The 26,796-nt window shown below is 42.4% G+C and overlaps 1 protein-coding gene across 5 annotated transcripts in view; it reads left to right on the top strand.

Annotated features, from left to right (window-relative positions):
• The window catches only part of LOC139578660 (rho GTPase-activating protein 39-like), a 150,353-nt gene extending 128,160 nt beyond the window's left edge, over window positions 1-22,193 (top strand). For all 5 annotated transcript variants that reach the window (XM_071406573.1, XM_071406575.1, XM_071406574.1 and 2 more), the window contains 5 exons: window positions 1,084-1,157; window positions 4,252-4,451; window positions 4,679-4,770; window positions 16,696-16,865; window positions 18,911-22,193. In XM_071406573.1, the coding sequence (XP_071262674.1) occupies window positions 1,084-1,157; window positions 4,252-4,451; window positions 4,679-4,770; window positions 16,696-16,865; window positions 18,911-19,105 (731 nt within the window). In that variant the 3' untranslated portion in view covers window positions 19,106-22,193. The remainder of the gene's footprint in view (window positions 1-1,083; window positions 1,158-4,251; window positions 4,452-4,678; window positions 4,771-16,695; window positions 16,866-18,910) is intronic.
• The last annotated feature ends 4,603 nt before the right edge of the window (window positions 22,194-26,796 follow it).

The raw sequence follows: 26,796 nt of genomic DNA on the forward strand, positions 1-26,796 counted from the left end.
ACAGTGTGCTAGCTGGTTAGGCCTGAGGCTGTATGGTCGGTGTGTTTCCAGATTTAGACCACTGAGCTGTTACCCTCCAGTAATTAACTTGAGTGGCAGCAGAACTACCCTGTGTGGCACAGGGTAGTTCTGCTGCCACTCAAGTTAATTACTCACTTGTATACAGCCAGCCATATACAAGTGAGTGGATTTTGCTATTTCAGCCACACCCGTGGGCAAACAGGTGTATAAAATTGAGCACACATCTCCACAGACAAAGAATGGCCTTACTGTGCCTTACTGCTCAGTGACTTTCAATGTGGTCCCGTCATAGGATGTCACCTTCCAACAAGTCAGTTTGTCAAATGTCAGCCCTGCTAGAGCTGCCCCGGTCAACTGTAAGTGCTGTTATTGTGAAGTGGAAATGTCTAGGCGTTGCAACACTCACTACCGAGTTCCAAACTGCCTCTGAAAGCAACAACAGCACGAGAATGGTTTGTCAGGAGGTTTCCATGTCGCAATGCCAAGCGTCCGCTCGAGGGGTGTAAAGCGCGCCGCCATTGGACTCTGGAGCAGTGGAATGAATCACGCTTCACCATCTGGCAGTCCGACGGACGAATCTGGGTTTGGCAATACATAGTGCCAACTGTAAAGTTTGGTGGAGGAGGAATAATGGTCTGGGGCTGATGGAACGTCGACTGCGAGCCAGGCCTAATCGCCCAACATCAGTTCCCGACCTCACTAATGCTCTTGTGGCTGAATGGAAGCAAGTCCCCGCAGCAATGTTCCAACATCTAGTGGAAAGCCTTCCCAGAAGAGTGGAGGCTCCTGTAGCAGCGAAGGTGGGACCAACTCCATATTAATGCCCATGATTTTGGAATGAGATGTTCGACGAGCAGGTGTCCACATACTTTTTGTCATGCAGTGTACATGCGTGTGTGTGTGTATTCTCTGTTCCCTCGCTATACCTGTGCTTTGAGTCCGCTAATCTTCGTTAATTTCAACTCATTACTGTATGATCTAACAACTAACTTGTGTGTGTGTGTGTGTGTGCGTGCGTGCGTGTATGCATGCACGTGTGTTTGTGTGTGTGTTTTTCTCCAGGAGTGGCGATAAGCGGCTATGCCAAATACTGTTACCGTAAACTGCAGAAGGCAGCTCTGACTGGAGCTAAGAAGGTATAAGTGCTCTATTTCCTCTACTCTTCGTAAATTGCAACTCAGTGTTGTATGATCTAACAACTAACCTCTGTGTGTATGTGTGAGTGTGAGTGTGAGCGCACTACAGCCTGACCCACAACCCACCATCCTTTACCATCCTTCATGAGAAGAAGAATTTCCTTCTTTCTAATTTCCTCTCCCGGTATGTCTGTCTGTCTGTTGTGTCTGTACCTGGCAGGACTCCGTCTGGGGGGGGGCAGTCTGCTTTTCTTCCTCCTCCTTTAGCTGTAGTGCGGGGTTAGTTAGCTAGTTGTAAGTTAGCTGAGCGCACGGAGATCGAGTGCAACGAGGTCTGTGCGCTAACCACTAACTATCCCCACGGCAACCACACACCACTTAATTAACACCCCTCCTCACGCCACACACACTCACTCACACACGCATACACAGAGAGAGGCACACTATACACACCCCCCTCCTCACACGGCATAGCCCACCGCCGTCTGATTAAGAATCCCATATCAGAATGCTCCCGAGGATGGGAATGGGTTGGGAATATGGGACACGATGCACTACACAAACGTGCAATGCTATGTCACCACTGACTTGTATTGCTTTAAGCTCCTGTTTACTAAGTAGGAAATCAATAAGTAGATGCTTGAGGGGATAAGCTGAACTCCGGATAGAATCATTATTTATCGCGCATCCACCTCGTTAGTTACCCTTTGTTTTGTTTCCCTTTGTGTGACAGAGGACTTCCTGTGTTTCCATTTCATTAGCCCCTCATTTGAATCATCGCCCTATGTGTGTGTGTGTGTGTGTGTGTGTGTGTGTGTGTGTGTGTGTGTGTGTGTGTCTTAATTGAGTTATTGTTTCAGCAAGCGGTGCACATAATGCAGTTTGTTATTAATGTAATGTCTGGAGCAGAATTCCTGCTGAGAACGCTAGAACAACACACACACACACACACACAAATAAACACATACACAGTCTCACTTTATCACCCCCCCCCCTCCACACACACACACGCTCATATTGATTTCTTAACCAGTCCACCAATTAAAGGAGCCCTTCAGGCAAATGTATCTTCTGTGTGTTTTTAAACCAGATCACATGACTTCACAGTCTGCCTCTGTTCACCAGGCTCACAGACGGAGGGTTGCGTGCGTGTCTGTGTGTGTTTGGGTATATATGCGTGAGTGAGTGTGGATGTGCGCATGTGTGTTGGCATGTGTACGGAGAGTGGTGGGGGGGGTCTGGGTGTCATGGAAACAGCCTCCAGGGGGACATTCCATTCCGTTGTTCATCTATCCTTCCCCTGACCTATAAAACAATATCTGACTGACTGTCTCACTAAACCGGTTCTAGTTGATACTAGCCCAGTTGGCTGTCTGTTTTAGACCAGTGCCAATCATTATAAGGCAAGTCCACTGGTTTAAATGATCTGTAATAGAACAGCCTCTCTCTACTGGTGTCCAGTGACGATCTCTTCTGTGACCTACTGACATCGGACGTTTTGAATGTTCTAGTTTTTGCCCCTAGTAACTCTCTCTATGTCCTAGTTCCTCCTCTCTCTGCCTATCTGTGTACCAAAGACTTCACCATGGGTGTGTAGTATCAGAGCCAGCAGCATTGCATCGAATGTTGCAGGAAAATAAATCAGAGTGTCTGTTATCCGTGTGTAAGTCAGACTACTAGCCAGCATCTAGCTCAGTTTTCCCGCATGGAAAGAGAATCATGTAATCATGAGGTGTATTCATGTGAAATATTAGGAACATAGAAATAGAATGAATAGAGCTGACAAGATTCCCTATTCTATCTGAAAGACGATCATATAAGCTCAACACCAAATCCTCCTGAAGATTGTGACCATGGAGGAATAATTCTACTTCATGTCATGAAAGGGTGCTGTTCCCACTCCGGCCACAGGAGGGAGCCAGTGAGGCTGTCTCTCATCTGCTGTCTACAACTCTATCTGGAGAGGCAGAAACAGACAGAGGTCTGAACAGAAGGAAAGGATAGGCGAGGGAGAGACAGATGAAGAGAGAGAACAAGGGATAGAGGGATGAACAGAGCAAAGGAGCAGTGGAGAGGAATTGATTGGGAGGGAGAGGGAGGAAGACGAATAGACAGGGAATGAAAGAGGAGAGAGCGAGTGATGGATTGATAGTGGTGGGTAACGTAATTCATTGGTCGTGTGTGTGGTGTGTGTGGTGTGTGTGGTGTGTGTGTGTGTGTGTGTGTGTGTGTGTGTGTGTGTGTGTGTGTGTGTGTGTGTGTGTGTGTGTGTGTGTGTGTGTGTGTGTGTGTATGCTCCCATCTCCCATCACATGTGGTGATGCCAGTCTGTGCTAGCAGGCACTGGTGGTTGGCATTGTGTGTGTGAGGCGTGTAGAGTGTGCCAGCATCTCTGCAGGGTGGTAATAGAGACAGTTGTCACTTGGTGGACTCACACCCACATACACCCTGACCGCATCCCATAGCCTGAGGCCCAGTGTTTGACTGGTATTAAGCCCAGAGCAGAGCCTTTTCCAGGCGATTAATAGGACTGATTCTGCCCTAGCGCAAACCCAATGAACTGTTCTCTCTCTCCTTTCTCTCTCTCTCTCTCTCTCTCTCTCTCTCCTTCTCTCCTCCTCCTTTTCTCCCTGCCCACTCCTTTCATACTTATTTTCGGTCTCTCAATAATTAATCTAGATACATTTATGAAGGTCATACCAGTATTTTTCAGTAAATGCACGGTTGCTAAATATATAATGTGTTGCTTTGGCTACACCTCGAGAGCTGTAGAGTTGTGTTATGTTATCATGGAACTGCACATCCCCTCGTTGATTATCCCTCTACCACACGGTATGACACAATACAACTTGTTTTGTTGGAATGACGTATGCATTTTGTCATTTTCTAAATAGATGCGCATGTTGTGTGTTGTTTGTAGGGCTCACTTTATAAAGAGACTCGGGTCTCTATGTTGACTGCCCGTATAGATATAGTTACATAAACATGCGTGTCTGTGTGTATTGTAATCCATGGGTTGCAGAAGCACATAGTAGTTGTGTCTTATCTAACAACCAGTGCGTGTTTTCCTGTGTGTGTGTGTGTTGTTATCCAGGGGTTGCAGAAGCCGTGTCTGGAGGAGATCAAACACGCCAGGAACGCCATATTCAGCCCCTCCATGTTTGGCTCCTCCCTGGAGGATGTGATGTCACTGCAGAAGGAGCGTTACCCCGACAGCCAGCTGCCCTGGGTCCAGACACGCCTCTCAGAGGAGGTTCTGGGGCTCAACGGAGACCAGACAGAGGGCATCTTCAGGTCCGTACCTAACTCTCAGTCACTAGTACTAGGGAGGGAAAGAGGGAGGAGTTAGTTGTAGTAGACGCGCCTGTCAGTGAATGTCCTGGTAATGTCCAGAGACCAGACAGAGAGAGAGCGATAAATGGAAGAGATAAAGCGATTGGTAAGGATGGACATGCTGTGAGGAATGATTTTCATATGTGAGGAGGAGGAGTCTAATGTGTCTCTGACCCCTGACCTGACAGGGTTCCAGGTGACATAGATGAGGTCAACGCCCTCAAGCTGCAGGTGGACCAATGGAAGATCCCCACGGATCTGGAGGATCCTCACATCCCAGGTAACACACACACACCCTAGGTCCTGATCCATCCACCCACTGTATACACTCCCTCCTCCCTCTCTCCTACCCTCCACTAGCCCCAGGCCCTCTGCAGTGCTCTAATTCTCTGAGTATTAATAGCCCCAACACCAAAGCATGCTGGGAGCAATGTGCCTGCTGCAAAACTACAGTCATTTCAAAAAAGATTCCTTGTAGAAGGAAGAGAGTAGTCCTGTCTGTAGGTTGGAGAGAGCCAGTTCGTGCTTTACTAGGTCATTAGTTATAACTCTATTACCAGCACAGAGACACTTGGATGAACCACACACACACACACACACACTCTTTCTCTTTCTCACACAAGAACACATACACAAACTCGCTCTCTCCAACAACAAACGTTCCCAGAACTTTAGAGAACGTTCCCGTAGCCCTTTACACTCATACCCGTAAACGGGTTGAAAAGGGCAGATTTGGGCACTAATAAGCACCTAAATTGGAACGTAGTGACTGTACAGTAACATGCTATACATGACATCAGAGCTCTGGCTCTGTGCTTCACAGCGCTGTATGGGTTTTGACTGACAGCCGTTCCAAACTTGAGCACCGCGCACGACAAGAAGTTGCCCCCATCCCTCCTTGTAATTGGGCAACTTTTGCAAATGTTTTGTTGTCTGATTGAGGGAAATGCTGTAAATTAAGATGACATCGATGTATTTTGAAAGATGAGACTAGGATTATAATAAATATCTCTTTGATGTCATACAAGCATGCCTAAATCCAAATGTGCACTTTACATATCATAAATTGCGATCTGTTTCTCTGAATTGCCTTGTGAAAGCCTAGCACTGTAAGATTGTATTTTATAACATGTTGGCAATGGAACAAGCTTTCAAATCGTGACCACCTGACCCAGATTGCGATTTATAATGGACCATTTTTGGATTGGGAAAAACACAAAAGTAATTGTGTGATGGCGGGGACGCAGGGTTGTGTCGAAACAACTACGAGTATGCTTGCCCTAGTTCCTCAACGGCTCAGCTAGGAGAGCTCCAAAAAGTACCTTACAGTTGAAGGCTCTTCTTTGAGTCATAAAAGTGCATTGAAATTGCTTAGGATGTTTGCACAATTTGGAGAGGTGTGTGGCCACTTGGAGACACCAGTTAGTCTTCTCCCTGAAACCCTTGTCATTTTTGTTGTCTTATGTTGCACCTACTCCACATTTTCCAGGAATATTCTTATCATGTTACTTAATGTATCCAGATTATTTTCAGTTTTACTTATCAACAAATGCGGCGAAAAATACAGTACATTTAAAATGCACATAACTCAACAGTGTAATGTTTGGATTCAGTCTTGTGTCAGGTGAACTGTTGTGTCTTCACCTTTGGTCTAATAATTGTGCCATTCTCTCCAAACTGCTCTCTTTCAATTACTACCATGGATATGCTTTGCATATTTCTTCTGTAGCAAACATTTCAACTTAGGCCAATTCCCACGAGAGTGTAAAGGGTTAAGAGTCTCATTAGATCAGTAACTAACGTTTTCATAGGAATGTTCCCATGATGCGCAAGTAGTGTTTCCAAGAGACTATTCACTTAATGTCAAATAGAAGTTACCCAGAACGTGGTTACCATGTTCTCAGATATTAATGTTATAGATACGTTTCGTGGGAACATCGCATGATCGTTCATGTGTGCAGTTTTCTGTGGGTTCGGAGAATATTCCATCAGTGTCCCACCAAACATACACAGAACATTGTTGCCATATTCTCAGAACATAAGAGATGAATGTTCTAAACACGTTTCATGGGAACGTTGCAAAAACATTGTGTCCAGTTTTCTGTCGGTTAGGAGAATATTCCGTCAACGTCCCACCCCAAAACATTTCTAGACACGTTTCAGAGGAACGTTTATGTGTAAAAAAAATAAATAATAATAATTATGCATTACACATCACGTTGCCGAGACAATTAAGACCCTGATTGGTGAACCACTGATCCATTCATAGCTCTTTGTCTGTTGGCAAGGTTAGGGATGCTCACACACACAGTGCTTTAAGCATACAGTGTTTTCAGCTTACATATTTGACACACCTGATTATATTGTGCATGTTCATTTTTACAGTAAGTATTATTCAACATGTCTTCAATTGGGATTTGAACTCACAACCTCTTGGTTCACTGTACTCCAATCTTCCTGTCTGGTATCAGTTCATCTGATTATTCGCTCATCGTTGATTTGATTGTTTTCAGCTATTTGAGGGCTTCCTGTATAGTTGTCTAATTGGTGGGGCATATTAACCTGTTTTAATGATACTCCTGGATCACTATGATCAATAAAATGTTTTCTTGGGTGTAATTTTAAACAGAGCTGAGATTTACTTCGAAGTGCATTCACCTTATTGCTTATACCTATCTAGTTGTTTCAGATCTACACAAGTGCCAAGGGAAAAGGGGTTAGGGTTCCTTCTAGACAGGACCTAACTATACTGGCCCAATAAGCACACGCCCTGGAGATGTCCCTTATTGGTACGGTGGTTAGGGCGTTTGTCATTGGTGCAGGAGGCCGGGGTTTAGAGACCCACTGGGGGAGTGACCCTACTCTCACATTCTTATATGTTAATGCTCATTATTGCTGTTTTGAATCGCATTTATCAGATATTTTGATTGTTTATATGGACATTTCGTTAGAACAAATGTTTTTTAAATATCTTTGCTTATTACCATAATGTGTATAGATTTCTCCTCTTTCACGCATTTCTGGAACTTTGGCTACCAGCTTTGTGCCTTTGTGCATGACCTCCATATGCTTTTTCAGGTTTGATATGGTGTTTCTGGATGAGGAGATCAATGCTGCCTTTGCCGAGTTTGCATTTGACTAAAATGTTGTTCTCTTTCTCCTCGATTAACTCAAAATAATGTGAGCATTTCCCACAAGGAAAAGGTTAAGCGGGGTAACACAGCTGCTATCTTTTTTTGATTTTCAGCTTTACGAAACCCCCTTTTGGAAACGGGTTAGCCTACAGCTTGAATTCCGTTAGCGTGAGACAAGGCTTTAAAAATATACGCCTATATAACACGACAGTATAGATATACTTCTGAAAGTAATGTATGGTTTACTTGAAAAAGTAACTGTAATCATTACAATATTTGAAGACAGTAACTCGTTATATTACTCCGTTACTCATAAAAGTAATACAACTGTAAGTAATTTATTACCCCCAACATTGGTCCCAAGTTAGTCTGTTGCAATTTGTCTATTTTTCCACATTAAAACTTGGAGATGGAGCTCTGTGTTGTGTATTTTTCTGGTGTAACTGGCATCATCATCTGTTAAATGTTAGAAAGTACAGGCATGCTACTGTAAATATACACTTTTCTGATATTCTGAGAATGTGAAAACCATGTTCTAGGTGTGTTTCTATCAGAAGCAACACTACCACCTGGGCCACGTTTTCGGCAACAAATTAGGAACGTTACAGATAGAAATGCAATGACGAGAGCTGATGCTGTTCCTTATCAGAGAAACGTTTGTTCTACGTGATACATGTGGTGTGGGTTTCAAAAAGACCATAGAGTTCTCTTTGAGATGCTCAGCTATCTAGAATTCTACCGATTCCCATCTTTCAATGAGAAACTCATTTTAATTAGATCAGATAGGTCTGTTGTAACTGTTTCCAAATAGTGACGTTAACCTATATTGCTAAAAATGTGAAAGTAGGATGACTCCCCTAGCGGGTCTTGAACCCAAGCCATCAGTGACTAACACCCTATCCACTGTCCCAATAAGGGTTATCTAGGGCATGTGCTTATTGGGCCAGTATAGTTAGGTCCTGTCCGGAAGAAACTCTAACCCCTTCTCCCTGGGCACTTGTGTAGAGCAGAAACAATTTGATTGGTGTAAGGAATAGGGTGAATGCACTTTGAAATAAATCTCAGCTCTGTTAAAAGTACACTCAAGAAAATATTCAGGAGTATCATTAAAACAGGTTAATATGCCCTCACCAAAATTAGACAACTATACAGAAAGCCCTTCAATTGCTGAAATCAATGAGAGAATAGTCAGATGAACTGATAACTGACGCAGACATGGTGGTGTAGCAGTAAGATCTGAATACTATGAACCAAGAGGTTGTGAGTTCAAATCCTAGATGACGGCATGTTGAAAAAGAATTACTGTATAAATGAACATGCACAATGTAATCTTGTGTCAAATATGTAAGTTGAAAACACTATGTTAAAAGCACTGTGTGTGAGTATCCCTAAATCTTGCCAACAAGCAAGCACTGTGAATGGATCAGTGGTTGACCCATCCTGTGCTTGGAAACAGTAACATGACGTGATGTGTAATGAAACATATTTTTTGGGGGGAGAACGTTTCTTTGGCACCATCAGGCGATGCATCCTGACAATTGACACACTGTGATGTTCTTGCAACTTTCCCTTGAAACGTGTCTGGAACATTAACATTTTATATTTCTCGAACATGGAAACCATTTTCTGTGTATGTTTGATGTAACGTTGATAAAATATTATCTCAACCTTCAGAAAACTGAACACATGAATGTTCTTGCAACGTCCCATAAAATGCATCTAGAACATCAATGTTGTATATTCTGAGAACATTGTAACCACATTCTGGATAAGTTCCGCTGGAAATGTTCTACTAACTTTAACACCAAAACATGCAAAAAAGATTCTCTATTATACAGTGCGTCCTGAAAGTATTCAGACCCCTTAACTTTTTCCACATTTTGTTATGTTACAGCCTTATTCTAAAATTGATTAAATCGTTTTTTTTTACCCTGATCAATCAACACACAATACCCCATAATGACAAAGCAAAAACAGGTTTTTAGAAATTATAGCAAATTTATTGAAAAAGAAATACCTGAAATACCTTATTTACATACAGTTGAAGTCGGAAGTTTACATACACGTAGGTTGGAGTCATTAAAACTCATTTTTCAACCACTTCACAAATTTCTTGTCAACAAAGTATAGTTTTGGCAAGTCGGTTAGGACATCAACTTTGTGCATGACACAAGTAATTTTTCCAACAATTGTTTACAGACAGATTATTTCACTTCTAATTCACTGTATCACAATTCCAGTGGGTCAGAAGTTAACATACATTAAGTTGACTGTGCCTTTAAACAGCTTGGAAAATTCCAGAAAATTATGTCATGGCTTTAGAAGCTTCTGATAGGCTAATTGACATCATTTGAGTCAATTGGATCTGTACCTGTGGATGTATTTCAAGGCCTAGCTTCAAACTCAGTGCCTCTTTGCTTGACATCATGGGAAAATCAAAAGAAATCAGCCAAGACCTCAGGAAATAATTGTGGACCTCCACAAGTCTGGGTCATCCTTGGGAACAATTTCCAAATGCCTGAAGGTACCACATTCATCTGTACATACAATAGTATGCAAGTATAAACACCATAGGACCACGCAGCCGTCATACCGCTCAGAAGGAAGATGCGTTCTGTCTCCTAGAGATTAACATACTTTGGTGCAAAAAGTGCAAAAACAATCCCAGAACAACAGCAAAGGACCGTGTGAAGATGTTGGAGGAAACAGGTACAAAAGTATCTATATCCACAGTAAAACGAGTCCTATATCGACATAACCTGAAAGGCCGCTCGGCAAGGAAGAAGCCACTGCTCCAAAACCTCCATAAAAAAGCCAGATTACAGTTCAGTTTGCAACTGCACATGGGGACAAAGATCGTACTTTTTGGAGAAATGTCCTCTGGTCTGATGAAACAAAAATAGAACTGTTTGGCCATAATGACCATCGTTATGTTTGGAGGAAAAAGGGGGAGTCTTGCAAGCAGAAGAACACCATCCCAACCGTGAAGCACTGGGGTGGCAGCATCATGTTGTGGGGTTGCTTTGCTGCAGGAGGGCCTGGTGCACTTTACAAAATAGATGGCATCATGAGGGAGGAAAATTATGTGGATATATTGAAGCAACATCAAGACATCAGTCAGGAAGTTAAAGCTTGGTCGCAAATGGGTCTTCCAAATGTACAATGACCTCAAGCATACTTCCAAAGTTGTGGCAAAATGGCTTAAGGACAACAAAGTCAAAGTATTGGAGTGGCCATCATAAAGCCCTGACCTCAGTCCTATAGAACATTTTTGGGCAGAACTGAAAAAGTATGTGCGAGCGAGGAGGCCTACAAACCTGACTCAGTTACACCAGCTCTGTCAGGAGGAATGGGCCAAAATTCACCCAACTTATTGTGGGAAGCTTGTGGGAGGCCACCTGAAACATTTGACCCAAGTTAAACAATTTAAAGGCAATGCTACCAAACACTAATGGAGTGTATGTAAACTTCTGACCCAGTGGAATGTGATGAAAGAAATAAAAGCTGAAATAAATCACTCTCTACTATTATTCTGACATTTCGCATTCTTAAAATAAAGTGGTGATCCTAACTGACCTAAGACAGGGCATTTTTTACTAGGATTAAATGTCAGGAATTGTGAAAAACTGAGTTTAAATGTATTTGGCTAAGGTGTATGTAAACTTCTGACTTCAACTGTAAGTATTCAGACCCTTTGCTATGAGACCCGAAATTGAGCTCTTGTGCATCCTGTTTCCATTGATCATCCTTGAGATGTTTTTACAACTTGATTGGACTCCACCTGTGGTAAATTCAATTAATTGGACGTGATTTGGAAAGGCACACACCTGTCTATATAAGGTCCCATAGTTGACGGTGCATGCCAGAGCAAGAACCAAGCCATGAGGTCAATGGAATTGTCCGTGGAGCTTCAAGACAGGATTGTGTCGAGGCACAGATCTGGGGAAGGATACCAAAAAATGTCTGCAGCATTGATGGTCCCCAAGAGCACAGTGGCCTCCATCATTCTTGAATGGAAAAACCACCAAGACTCTTCCTAGAGCTGACGACCCAGCAATTGGGGCGAGAAGGACCTTGGTCAGAGAGGTGACCAATAACCCGATGGTCACTCTGACAAAGCTCCAGAGTTCCTCTGTGGAGATGGGAGAACCTTCTAGAAGGACAAGTATCTCTGCAGCACTTCACCAATCAGGCCTTTATGGTAGAGTGGCCAGATGGAAGCCACTCCTCAGTAAAAGGCACATGACAGTAGGGCTGGGTGATATGGCCAAAATAACATATCATGGTATTTTTCACATTTTTGGCGGTATGATGGTATTTGACGGTATTTTATGTTTTTGATTAATAAAAGTTCTACATTTGCTTTATGAGTAGTGTGTGACCCTAGGGTGGCAACATATATTCTAAATAATTTCAATGGGTCTTTCTCCATTCGGATTGTTTTATACTCTTCAATTCAACTTCAACCTAAAATAACTTCCTGCATTTCCATCAATTTCTGCATTTCCTGCACTCATTTGAGATCATTTCCACACTGATCTCATTTCTACACGATATGGGAAAAAATACTGGGCCTTATTTTTAACCAAATGTTGCGATTCAGATCTAAACACTTGGGTGAACTCATGGAAATTAGAATGTTTATTATAATTCTATAGTTAGAATATAAATTATAGTGGGCACTTTGATTACAGTGTTGTTTGACATGACGACGAATGAAAATGCAATGAACGAGTTATTGTGACAGGGTAGGAACCAAAGTGATGTTCAGTGTTTCCTAGGGGACCCTATAATCTTTCGCTACATTAAATCTTTATTCATATAGCCAACATATTCATGCTTCGCCTATTCCTCTTTGATTTAGAAAATAATGTTGCACAAACAACATGCTGATTTAAGTCTCCACCAGTACTGGTATCAGGACGTATTAGCGAGCTACGTTTGCCCTGACTCAGTACTTGTATAAGCTAGTTTACGAGGCAGCTAACTAGCGTTTAGCATTAGTGGCTAACACGATTTAACTTAACTTGCTAAGAAAATACAAACTAGCTGTTTGCAGATGTAAGAAACACAAACTAATATTATAATTATAGAACGCTTGTGGATTTATATTACGATCAAAGTGGAAGCAACATTGTTGAATGTGCTACATTGACCATGCAGACTGAACAAAAGTGTCTCGTGGACAAGCAACAACAAATGCGCTACTTGAGTGACGGGGTGGTACTAGGTCTGTGTGGAAAGCGGCATGGAGAGAGAGAGAGCGGAGAGGGATGACTCAAGTAGCGGAGTAAACTATACTATAAAAATGGACGTTACACACAGCGTATCACATACCGTTAAGTAAAAACCCAAACGGTCCATGCATAAATACTGGTATGTAGTAAAATACGGTATACCGCCCAGCCCTACATGACAGCCCGCTTGTTGTTTGCCAAAAGGCACCTAAAGACTCTCAGACCATGAGAAACATGATTCTCTGGTTTGATGAAATCAAGATTGAAGTCTTTGGCCTGAATGCCAAGCGTCATGTCTGGAGGAAACCTGGTACCATCCCTACAGTGAAGCATGGTGGTGGCAGCATCATGCTGTGGGGATGTTTTTCAGCGGCAGGGACTGGTAGACTAGTCAGTATTGAGGTAAAGATGAACGGAGCAATGTACAGAGAGATCCTTGATGAAAACCTGCTCCAGAGCGCTCAGGACCTCAGACTGGGGCGAAGGTTCCCCTTCCAACAGGACAACTACCCTAAGCACACAGCCAAGACAACACAGGAGTGGCTTCGGGACAAGTCTCTGAATGCCCTTGAGTGTCCCAACCAGAGCCCAGACTTGAACCTGAACGAACATCTCTGGAGAGACTTTAAAATAGCTGTGCAGCGACGCTCCCCATCCAACCTGACAAAGCTTGAGAGGATCTGCAGAGAAGAATGGGAGAAACTCCCCAAATACATGTATGCCAAGCTGACCACTGTGACTGACCCGTCATACCCAAGAAGACTCAGGGCTGTAATCGCTGCCAAATGTGCTTCAACAAAGTACTGAGTAAAGGGTCTGAATACTTATGTAAATGTTATATTTCAGTTTTTATTTTTTGCAAATAATTCCAGCGTGGGAATGAAAGGATTGTAGACACACGATTCCTTGGAAAGAATAACCGGATGGTCCTGCTTGAATTGACCTTCTTAGATACAGCTACTCAACCGTTGCATTGATTGTTAAGAGGTTCCTTTGTCTTCTTCAACCTCGTGTTGCGTTTTGGGGTCACGAATAGTCGTGGACCTCGGCTGCAGCGCGCGGTCAACTTAGTCTAATATGTAAATTCTTAACTCACATGTTTAATACCCCCGGGTCACAAAGGGGCGTTTCCAATCTTTATAGCAAGTTCTCTGGGGGGTATCTAGTTACAAGGCAAGGTATGGATTTTACTCTGATCTAGTTTAGACAACTAAATTCACAGTTCATCTTTACAAAAACATTATCTTTGATTGGGATATTTTCTACACAATGCACAGTATGTAAAAGTCATGTACATATTATGAAAACTCTTCAAGTTACAATGTTTTCGTTATAACGTCATAATTTAACTTTTAATAACAACAAAAACAACATTCATTTTCATATTCCCCCTATCGTTGTTACCACCATTTTGGCTGATGAAATAGATTGTCCCGAAGTCCATTTATTGCATGTTGCCGTTCTGCGGTAGATTCTCCATAGACCCACCATACATTCCAAACCTCCACACTGAGAGGACAAAGGATCCATCTGCTGCCTTAAGATTTACAATGGGTGTGAGGTATCATAAACCCCCCCCCCCCCCCCCATCTATCCTTCTCCCCTCTGTGGGAGTGAGAGATGTCTCTGTAGGACTGTGATCCACAGTAACCTGACCCGAACTGGCCAGTCATGACACACTGTACGGGTAACATTCCAAAAATGTCAATTGTCAATTCAAGGGGCTTTATTGGCATGGGAAACAACACATGTTAACATTGCCAAAGCAAGTGAAGTAGATAATATACAAAAGTGAAATAAACAATAAAAATGAACAGTAAACATTACACTCACAGAAGTTTCAAAAGAATAAAGACATTACAAATGTCATATTATGTATATATACAGTGTTGTAACGATATACAAATGGTTAAAGTACAAAAGGGAAAATAAATAAGCATAAATATGGGTTGTATTTTACAATGGTGTTTGTTCTTCACTGGTTGACCTTTTCTTGTGGCAACAGGTCACAAATCTTGCTGCAGTGATGGCACTCTGTGGTATTTCACCCAGTAGAAATGGGAGTTTATCAAAATCGGGTTTGTTTTCGAATTCTTTATGGATCTGTGTAATCTGAGGGAAATATGTGTCTCTAATATGGTCATACATTGGGCAGGAGGTTAGAAAGTGCAGCTCAGTTTCCACCTCATTTTGTGGGCAGTGTGCACATAGCCTGTCTTCTCCTGAGAGCCAGGTCTGACAACGGCGGCCTTTCTCAATAGCAAAGCTATGCTCACTGAGTCTGTACATAGTCAAAGCTTTCCTTAAATTTGGGTCAGTCACAGTGGTCAGGTATTCTGCCACTGTGTTCTCTGTTTAGGGCCAAATAGCATTCTAGTTTGCTCTAGTTTGAATTCTTTCCAATGTGTCAAGTAATTATCTTTTTGTTTTCTCATGATTTAGTTGGGTCTAATTGTGTTGCTGTCCTGGGGCTCTGTGAGGTGTGTTTGTGTTTGTGAACAGAGCCCCAGGACCAGCTTGCTTAGGGGGCTCTTCTCCAGGTTCATCTCTCTAGGTGATGGCTTTGTTATGGAAGGTTTGGGAATCGCTTCCTTTTAGGTGGTTGTAGAATTGAACGTCTCTTTTCTGGATTTTGATAATTAGGGGGTATCGGCCTAATTCTGCTCTGCATGCATTATTTGGTGTTCTACGTTGTACACGGAGGATATTTTTTCAGAATTCTGCATGCAGTCTCAATTTGGTGTTTGTCCCATTGCGAATTCTTTGTTGGTGAGCGGACCCCAGACCTCACAACCATAAAGGGCAATGGGTTCTTTAACTGATTCAAGTGTTTTTAGCCAGATCCTAATTGGTATGTTGAATTTATGTTCCTTTTGATGGCATAGAATGCCCTTCTTGCCTTGTCTCTCAGATCGTTCACAGCTTTGTGGAAGTTACCTGTTGCGCTGATGTTTAGGCCAAGGTGTGTATAGTTTTGTGTGTGCTCTAGGGCAACGGTGTCTAGATGGAATTTGTATTTGTGGTCCTGGCCTTTTTTGGAACACCATTATTTTGGTCTTACTGAGATTTATTGTCAGGGCCCAGGTCTAGCAGAATCTGTGCAGAATATCTAGGTGCTGCTGTAGAACCTCCTTGGTTGGTGACAGAAGCACCAGATCATCAGCAAACAGTAGATATTTGACTTCAGATTCTAGTAGGGTGAGGCCGGGTGCTGCAGTCTTTTCTAGTGCCAATTCGTTGATATATATGTTGAAGAGGTTGGGGCTTAAGCTGCATCCCTGTCTCACCCCACGGCCCTGTGGGAAGAAATGTGTGTGTTTTTTGCCTATTTTATCTGCACACTTGTTGTTTGTGTACATGGATTTTATAATGTCATACGTTTTCCCCCCCAAAAAATTCTCTCCCTAGAATTTTTAGCTGGGTCTTTCTTTCTCACACACACACACACACACACACACACACACACACACACACACACACACACACACACACACACACACACACACACACACACACACACACACACACACACACACACACACACACACACACATAGATAACTATAATGGTGTTCCTTTGTTCTGGTCTGTACTCTGGGTGATTGAGGCATTAGTGTCAGTGTGTGCTGGCCAGGGAGAGGGGTTTGTGTGTCTGACCAGTCAACTGTTTCAGTCTCTTGATTGGACTGTCATTGATTTTTTTTTAATTGACTTACACTGTAGATAGCTAGAGCGAACAAATTACTCTTATTTTTCAGTCTCTCTCTCGTTCCAATTTCCCTGTCTCTCTCTTTCCAAGTCTACCCCCTCTCTCTTCCTCTCTCTCTCCCCCCAGCATCTCTGTTGAAGTTTTGGTACAGAGAGTTGGAGGAGCCGTTGATTCCGCATGAGTTCTATGAGGAGTGTATCACTCACTATGATGACCCTGAGGCTGCAGTCAACGTTGTCATGGGCCTGCCTCACATCAACAGACTGGTGCTCTGCTACCTCATACGCTTTCTACAGGTAACACACACACACACACACTATACTGTACATACAAAAGTCCAGTGTAAAAAGAAGCTCTCATCAATCCACTCCCTGAGCTTATTTATTTTAGGGACAATGATTTACAAAAGTAAACCTTCAATAGTGAACATAGTAGCAATAGGATGGCCAGAGGCTACTGTTGATTGTCTGCAAAAAGAAAGCTACAAAAAGACACCTAGCATTCATCTTGGCTAGCCTACTGTAGCTGTACAGAAAGTATTCAGACCCCTTGACTTTTTCCACATTTTGTTACGTTACAGCCTAATTCTAAAATGGATTAAATACAACAAAAAAATCTACACACAATACCCATAATGACAAAGCGAAAACAGGTTATTTGAATTTTTAGCAAGTTTATTCAAAATAAAAAAACAGAAATACCTTATATACATAAGTATTCAGCCCCTTTGCTATGAGACTCGAAATTGAGCTCAGGCGCATCCTATTTCCATTGATCATACTTGAGATGTTTCTACAACTTGATTGGAGTCCACCTGTGGTAAATTCAATTGATTGGACATGATTTGGAAAGGCACAGACCTGTCTATATAAGGTCCCACAGTTGACAGTGCATGTCATAGCAAAAAGCAAGCCATGAGGTCGAAGAAATTGTTCGTAGAGCTCTGAGACAGGATTGTGTCGAGGCACAGATCTGGGGAAGGGTACCAAAAAATGTCTGCAGCATTGAAGGTCCCCAAGAACACAGTGGCCTCCATCATTCTTAAATGGAAGATGTTTGGAACCACCAAGACTCTTCCTAGAGCTGGCCACCCGGCCAAACTGAGCAATCGGAGGAGAAGAGCTTTGGTCAGAGAGGTGACCAAGAACCTGATGGTCACTCTGACAGAGCTCTAGACTTCCTCGGTGGAGATGGAAGAAACTCCCAGAAGGCCAACCATCGCTGCACCACTCCACCAATCAGGCCTTTATGGTAGTGGCCTGATGGAAGCCACTCCTCAGTAAAAGGCACATGACAGCCCGGTTGGAGTTTACCAAAAAGCACCCAAATACTCTCAGACCATGAGAAACAAGATTCTCTGGTCTGTTGAAACCAAGATTGAACTCTTTGGCCTGAATGCCAATCGTCACGTCTGGAGGAAACCTGGCACCATCTCTACAGTGAAGCATGGTGGTGGCAGCATCTTCAGCAGTCCCTGCCGCATTTTCAACGGCAGGGACTGGGAGACTAGTCAGGATCGAGGGAAAGATGAACGGAGAAAAGTACAGAGAGATCCTTGATGAAAACCTGCTCCAGAGCGCTCAGGACCTCAGACTGGGGCGAAGGTTCACCTTCCAACAGGACAACTACCCTAAGCACACAGCCAAGACAACGCAGGAGTGGCTTCGGGACAAGACTCTGAATGTTCTTGAGTGGCCCAGTCAGAGCCCAGACTTTAACGCGAACAAACATCTTTGGAAAGACCTGAAAAAAGCTGTGCAGCAACTCTCCCCATTCAACCTGTCAGAGCTTGAGAGAATCTGCAGAGAAGAATGGGAGAAACTCCCCAAATACTCATACCCAAGAAGACTCAATGCTTTAATCGCTGCCAAAGGTGCTTCAATAAAGTACTGAGTAAAGGGTCTGAATACTTATGTAAATGTGATTTTTATTAAAATTTGTATTATTAACAACAACAAAAATCTACAAACCTATTTTGCTTTGTCATTATGGGGAATGGTGTGTAAATTGATGAGGGAACAAAAACAATTCAATCAATTTTAGAATAAGGCTGTAACAAAATGTGGAAAAGTCAAGGGGTCTGAATACTTTCCAAAGGCAGTGTAGATATCTTTGGAAAAGCAGTTATCTTAACGGGGTAATGTCCTATTTTGAATATCTTACAGTGATATATAGTACATCATCCTCTCTACACACTCATGCTCACACACTCATCCACATTCATACACACTTTTTAACTTCACACAGCACCCTCTTCCTACAGGTAACGCACACACACACCTGCTCAAACACACCCATCATCATCAGCTCTCTCTTTCTCTCTGTCTCTCTAACCCTCCAGGTGTTTGGCCAGCCTACCAACGTGGTGATAACTAAGATGGATGTGAACAACCTGGCCATGGTGATGGCTCCCAACTGCCTGCGCTGCCAGTCAGACGACCCACGCATCATCTTTGAGAACACGCGTAAAGAGATGTCCTTCATCCGCGTGCTCATCCAGCACCTCGACACCAGCTTTATGGATGGCCTGCTATAGCCCCCCAACTTCAACTGTACCCCGAAACTACCATACGACATACGGCGCCTCCCCCCCTGCTATAGCCCCCCACTTTTCAACTATTCTACCCTGAAAAAAACCACACGGGTTGCCCCCCAATTTCAAATGTGCCCATAAATCCACCAAGGCTCCACCTGCCCCACAGACCCTGTTCTAACCCCCCAACATCAATTGGGATGACCAGGATACCTCCCAACTCCAACTGCCCTCCATATACCCTGCTATAGCCCCCAAACTACAACTACTGACCCCAAAACCATCCACACAGGACAGGATGACCCCCTACCTCCCCGACAGAGCCCCAACCCGGACCCCTGACCTCTAACCTCTACTCCCACCCTACACACAGGGACTTGCGTCTCACACACACTGATGTACAGGGTTACACACACTCACATAGACATACTCTCACATGTACATTTACTGACGCGTACACACACACACTCACTTGTATAGTACACATCCATACACACAATTTCTGAAATCAGGGTGTCGGACCACAAATCAGCTCCGGACCCAGAGCTACAGTCAAACTGCCATCAAAGAAGGTGGATAAATGAAGATGTCCCACTCAGGCTGTTTACCATTGATAAAAATGGTCACAGTTCCGGTCTGCTTAAGGGATGACATAGGTACCAATGTATTAGCAGCTGAGTCTGGTCTCTTTAGTTCATTGACTGTATACGAACCAGAAAAAAGGAGGGCGTGAGATGTCTCGCTTCCTCTCCTGTCTCTGCTGCCATGAAGCCTGTCAGTCCATCTGCACTGTTGTCACCAACCAACTGATGTCAATAAAGTTTTTTATTTAGATTTTTTTGGACGGTGGGGGCGAATCCAGGTCAGGTACTAGAGGGGATCATCGCAGCACTGCCAATCAACCGTGACTGTTGCAACCAGAAGTGATAGACACCCCTACAGCCCTTACCACCCATCCGCCTAGTACATAGGCCCTTCTGCCCCACTCACCCCTTTGACCACCCAGACAACCACACAACCTCTACCCCTAGAGCCCCTCACTATCTACCCCCAACACATCCTCAAGATGGCGCACACCACTATACTCTCATACTGATATGATTTCTGAATGTCTAAATTAAGATCTGTCCACCTCTGTCTGTCTGTCTGTCTGTCTGTCTGTCAGAAAAACTGTACCTGTCTTTTGGACCTGTAAAAAAGTATTTTCTTTAATAGCTGATTTGACTGGGTATGGATTAAAAAAAAATATATTATTATTTTATTAATTGATTTGTTGTATTTAACAGAGTTATGTTTTTTGCCCACTATTTTATATAATTTAATTTATTTGTATTTATTTCAGCAATATTTCCTTAATGCCTTCTTCTTAGACAATATACTTTAGGATTCACGTTGTCTGTAAATGTGTCCCAAATTGCACCCTATTCCCCTTATAGTGCACTAGTTTTTGTCAAAAGTAGTGCACTATATAGAGAATAGGGTGCCCTTTGGGATGCACATCATCTTTATGTTTGAGAGAATGAGTGTGGACATGTAGGCATGTATGTGCTTGTGTGTGTTTTCAATACAATAGGACATATACATCACATGTTCATATGCACATACATGTTAATACGTGCTCTCTGAAGGGTACATTTGGTGTGTCTCTCTGTGTGTCTGAGAGTTAAGTCCTGCTGTTTGTTTTTGTTCTGTTCAATCTGTATTTACACACATCAGAGAGCTCATTGAACAAGAGAGACTGACAGAGCAAGAACCTACACCCTCTGGATCTGTAACCAGGTTTCTATCCCAAAAAAAGTATATGTCAGATAAAACATTTCACGACAGTCCTGATGGAAACAGGAAATTGGAAACCGCAAATAACCATCATATCGAAGTAAACGTCGAGTCACGTGATGATATGTTGTGTCGTCTTCCCACTATAATAATGCAGTGATTGATGCTCCTTTCCAATAAATATTGAGGGTCTTAATCCAGAGAAATGATGATCGATACTTGGCTGCCTTTTGACATATTAAAATAATCTCGCTCTTTTGTCCATAATAATCTCATCATATAGGCTATCCTACGCGCACTGTATCTGCAAGCTGTTGGCTAGAGAGCACGTGCCAAGACCAGAGTGGGCACAGTCGCAATATAACGCATTTTTTTTATTTTTTTTTATACATAACCCCATTTAACTTGTATTATTTATTCGGTACATGGTAATTTAACCGCAAAAGTAATTTTTATGTGCACTACGTCTTAAGGCACAGACTTTTTTCCGCAACAGGTCAGTTTGATGGAAACATCTCGGGTAGGAAAATGCATATTTTTGAATATTCACATGAAAATCTGTCTCCAATTGGAAGTGCTCTTCATTTACCTCTCAACAATGGCTGAATTACAATCTGTAAGTAGTAGAACTGTTCACTCAGTACTTTGGCCAATACTACATTTTTTACTGACATGTTTAAAACTATTTTCTACAATGGAAAGGAGGGCATACACTCACATGTTAACAACATAGACTACCAAGGGGCACTGCAAAAATACTACTCTCAGAGACAGAAAGAAGGAACAAAAATGTGTGTGTGTGTATGTGTTTGTGTAAGGGATGGCAGTAGAAAATCGACCAATCAGCATGCAGAACTTCGGGTCACCACTTTTAAAAACAAAGTAAATAAAAGAAAAATATATGAAAAAATAAACATGAAATACTTACAGAAAGGATTTACAAACATGAAGTGTTAAAAATAAATGTTTCCACTTTAAGAGATGATTTTCAATCTCTTTTTAATCTCTGTTTTCAATGATTACTGGTTGGTTCTCATTTTTGATTTGTTGCTACATATGTTCTTCTTACAGTTACTGTCCATACTGTTATTATCATTATTAATGTAATTAAAATGACTGATATTGATCACAAGTAAGGTGGGAATCAGCTGCTATGTACTCTCTGCTATGTACGCTCCTCACCTCCTCCTTTTCTTCCTCTAACTTCTCCTACTCCCTGCTCCTCAACATTTTCTTTTCTCTTTTAATGTCCACTGTCTGTCACTCAAACAAAAATCGACATTGTTTAATAAACAATTAAAATGTGAAATATTCATGGTTTGTGTGAGACTTTTTATTGACTAACACAGTGACAATCCATCATAGTTGACTCCCATGTCAATGTAACAATGCAGCATGTACAGTTGAAGTCGCAAGTTTACATACACTTAGGTTGGAGTCATTAAAACTCATTTTTCAACCACTCTTGTTTACAAGCTATAGTTTTGGCAAGTCGGTTAGGACATCTACTTTGTGCATACACAAGTAATTTTTCAAAATATTGTTTACAGACAGATTATTTCACTTATCATTCACTGTATCACAATTCCAGTGGGTCAGAAGTTTACATACACTAAGTTGACTGTGCCTTTAAACAGCTTGGAAAATTCCAGAAAATGATGTCATGGCTTTAGAAGCTTCTGATAGGCTAATTGACATCATTTGAGTCAATTGGAGGTGTACCTGTGGATGTATTTCAAGGCCTATCTTCAAACTCAGTGCCTCTTTGCTTGACATCATGGGAAAATCAAAAGAAATCAGCCAAGACCTCAGAAAAGGAATTGTAGACCTCCACAAGTCTGATTCATACTTGGGAGCAATTTCCAAACGCCTGAAGGTACCACGTTCATCTGTACAAACAATAGTACGGAAGTATAAACACCATGGGACCACGCAGCCGTCATACTACTCGGGAAGGAGACGCGTTCTGTCTCCTATAGATGAACGTACTTTGGTGCGAAAAGTGCAAATCAATCCCAGCAATGAAGAAGCCACTGCTCCAAAACCGTCATAAAAAAAGCCAGATTACGGTTTGCAACTGCACATGGGGACAAAGATCGTACTTTTTGGAGAAATGTCCTCTGGTCTGATGAAACAAAAATAGAACTGTTTGGCCATAATGACCATTGATATGTTTGGAGGAAAAAGGGGGAGGCTTGCAAGCCAAAGAACAACATCCCAACCGTGAAGCACGGGGGTGGCAGCATCATGTTGTTGGGGGTGCTTTGCTGCGAGAGGGACTGGTGCACACAAAATAGATGGTATCATGAGGGAGGAAAATTATGTTGATATATTGAAGCAACATCTCAAGACATCAGTCAGGAAGATAAAACTTGGTCGCAAATGGGTCTTCCAAATGGACAATGACCCCAAGCATACTTCCAAAGTTGTGGCAAAATGGCTTAAGGACATCAAAGTCAAGGTATTGGAGTGGCCATCACAAAGCCCTGACCTCAATCCTATAGAAAATTTGTGGGCAGAACTGAAAAAGTGTGTGCGAGCAAGGCCTACAAACCTGACTCAGTTACACCAGCTCTGTCAGGAGGAATGGGCCACAATTCACCCAACTTATTGTGGGAAGCTTGTGGAAGGCTACCTGAAACATTTGACCCAAGTTAAACAATTTAAAGGCAATGCTACATGTTGGATCTGGCTCAAGATGTCATACCACCTGCCATTTTGGTTGATAAATCTACTTCCTAGCTTCTGAGGTTATTGATGATCCTAAGGGACGATACGTCATAGTAACCGGTAAACTGTTTTCTACCCCTCTTGTTTCAGCTAGCGTTTATGCTCCCAATTGGGATGACACAAGTTTAATTTCTTCCTTTTTATCTGCTATACCCAATTTAGATTCCTATTTGTTGATTTTAGGGGGGGTTCAACTGTACAATGTCCCTAGATCTTGACAATTCCTCACGAAGAACTACAGGCCCATCTAAATGTGCCCTACTTATTCAATCTTTTCTTCAAAAATATGCTATGTGTGAGTCCTGGCGTTTCCTACACCCTACAGATAGACAGAATTATTTTTATTCTCATGTTCATCAAACATACTCCCGCATTGACTACTTCTTTTTGGACAAAAAACTTCTGCCTAACTTTTGGCGGTGTACTTATGAGAGTATTGTTATTTTTGACCATTCACCATTAGTGCTTGAACTAGAGTTTCCCCAGCAACCTCCTATGTGTTATCAATGTCGTCTTAACCCCATTTTACTCTCAGATAAGGAGTTTGTCAATTTCATTTATTATGAAATCACCTTATTCCTAGAAATTAATTCAACGCCAGGTATGTCCTGCTCTACCATATGGAGTCTCTCAAAACATACCTACGTGGCCAAATAATTTCTTATACAGCCAACCAAAACAAAGCTCGCTCTCAGCGACTTTGAGACCTGAGCGAAGCCATAGCCACATTGGATGAGAAGTATGCTACAGATCCTTCCTCTGATCTACATAAAGAGCGCCAACTACTCCAATCTGAATTTGATGAGCTTTCTACCAGGCCAGCTGAACAGTTACTCTTGCGAGCTCGATACAGAGTGTATGAACAAGGCGACAAGGCCAGTAAACTCCTTGCATGTCAGATCCGTAAATCTGAGGCCTCACGTTTAATCCCACAAATAAGGACCCTGTCTGGTACCACCACAGTTATACATAAAGAGATCAATGATTAATTCAAACAATTTTACTCTGCGCTATACACCTCTGAATCTCCTCAAGACCCTTTGCTGAGTGATTCATTCTTTAATGGTCTGAATATGCCTTCAATTGATACAGACTCCCATGACTGTTTAGAAGAAGAATTTACACCTGAGGAGATTGCAACAGCAGTGTCCGCAATGAAAAGTGATCAATTACCAGGTCCGGACCGTTTTCCAACCAAATTTTACAGGATGTTTTCTGGTCTGCTTTGCCCATTCTTGTCTCGATTATTTACAGAGTGCCTTAATACGTCAAAGCTACCACCTAGTCTCTATCAATCTTCAATTTCATTACTATTAAAGAAAAACAAAGACCCCTGGAATGTGGATCCTATCGCCCAATCTCGCTTTTAAACTGTGATTACAAAATCCTAGCCAAGCTCTTAGCCATCCGTATGGAAGGCTCGCTGCACCAAGTAAGACACTCTGACCAGACTGGCTTTGTGAGAAATAGGATCCAGACAGGGTTGTTCACTCTCCCCCTTGTTGTTTGCTTTGGCAATCGAGCCCCTCGCCATCACACTATGCTCTAATGATGCCATTCAAGCTATAATCAGGACGGACTTAGAGCAGAAAGTCTCGCTATATGCTGACGACCTCCTTTTGTTTATCTCCAACCATGATACCTCATTGCTACGTGCCTTATCTGTTCTTAAAATGTTTGGATCAATCTCAGGGTACAAGCTGAATCTAGGCAAGAGTGAGCTTTTACTGTAAATAAGGCTGCTTTAAAGTGCTCTTTTGCAAGTTTTCAGTTTAGGATTGTCCGGGATCAAGTCACCTACTTGGGAGTTAAAGTGACAAGGAAATATTCTAATTTGTTTCAGGAAAACATTGTTCCTCCAGCAGACAGTTTGAAACAATCTTTTACTTTTTGGAATTCGCTACCTCTTTCTTGTATTGGAAGGATTAATGTCATTAAAATTAATGTGTTGCCCATATTTTTATATTTATTTCAATGTTTTCCCATTTTTATTCCAAAATCTTTTTTAAATTCACTGGATCAAACATTCATGTATTTTATTTGGGATGGCAAGGTACCACGGATTGGTAGAAAACATTTACAGAAGCCTAAAGCATTGGGTGGTTTAGCTCTACCAAATTTTCAGACATACATTGGGCTGCAAATTTCAGAGCCCTTTTGTACTGGCTGCAGACTGATCCTACTGGCCCTAGACCACTCTGGGTCCAGAGGGAGTCTGAGTCGTGTAAACATGCTGCACTTTCTTCTGTGTTGTGCTTCTTGTCTCTCCCAGTGTCCCTAGGCAAAAGGTGTGTCAACCCAATTGTAAAGCAGTTTCTTAAAATTTGGAATCAGTTCCGTTTAGCCTTTAGCCTCTGAGGCTTTTCTCTATCAGGCCCAATCAATCAGAACATTTTATTTCCTCCATCTTTGAATGATGGGGCTTTTGGCATTTGGCACTCACTGGGCCTCTCCTCACAAGCCCAATTATTCTTTGATGATATATTTGCCTCTTTTGCTCAGCTACAGGGAAAGTTCGAAATCCTTCAAACCCACTTTTTCCGCTATCTCCAGACTAGGAACGTTGTCAGAGCTAACACGCCTGAATTTCCCCATAGGCCTACGAATACAGCTATAGAGAGCATCTTTGAGCTGAACAAGCTTCCCAGGGGCGCAATTTCAGATGTATATGCAATCTGTGTCACGACTTCCACCGAAGTCGGCTCCTCTCCTTGTTCGGGCGGCGTTCACCGGTCGACGTCACCGGCTTTCTAGCCATCGCTGCTCCATGTTCTCATTGTTCCATTTGTTTTTTCTTGTTCCCTGCACACCTGGTTTACATTCCCTAATCACACTGCTTGTATTTATTCCTCTGTCCCCCCCTCCCCCCCCATGTCTTTGTGTGAAATTGTTTTGTTATGTGTTTAGTGTGATTGCGCCAGACTGGTTTTTCCCCGGGTATCGTATTTTGACCCGTTGTATGTATTTGTCATACATTTGTATATTTGTGAGTGTTTTCGCGCTTATTGACTTTTACTTGTGGCTGGAGGATTTTTGACGCAGTTGCGTCTGTCTTTTAAGCATTTTTAAGCATTGTAAACTTTATTTTTGGTCAAGTGGATGGTTGGTCTGTGGCCATGACTGTCTGTGAGTGGTTGCATTTCTCCACCCCTATCCCTTGTCTGTTTACAGGAACAATGGTGAGGTGT

This window comes from Salvelinus alpinus, chromosome 6 (assembly GCF_045679555.1).
Source record: "Salvelinus alpinus chromosome 6, SLU_Salpinus.1, whole genome shotgun sequence".
In the NCBI taxonomy this organism is placed as follows: domain Eukaryota; kingdom Metazoa; phylum Chordata; class Actinopteri; order Salmoniformes; family Salmonidae; genus Salvelinus; species Salvelinus alpinus.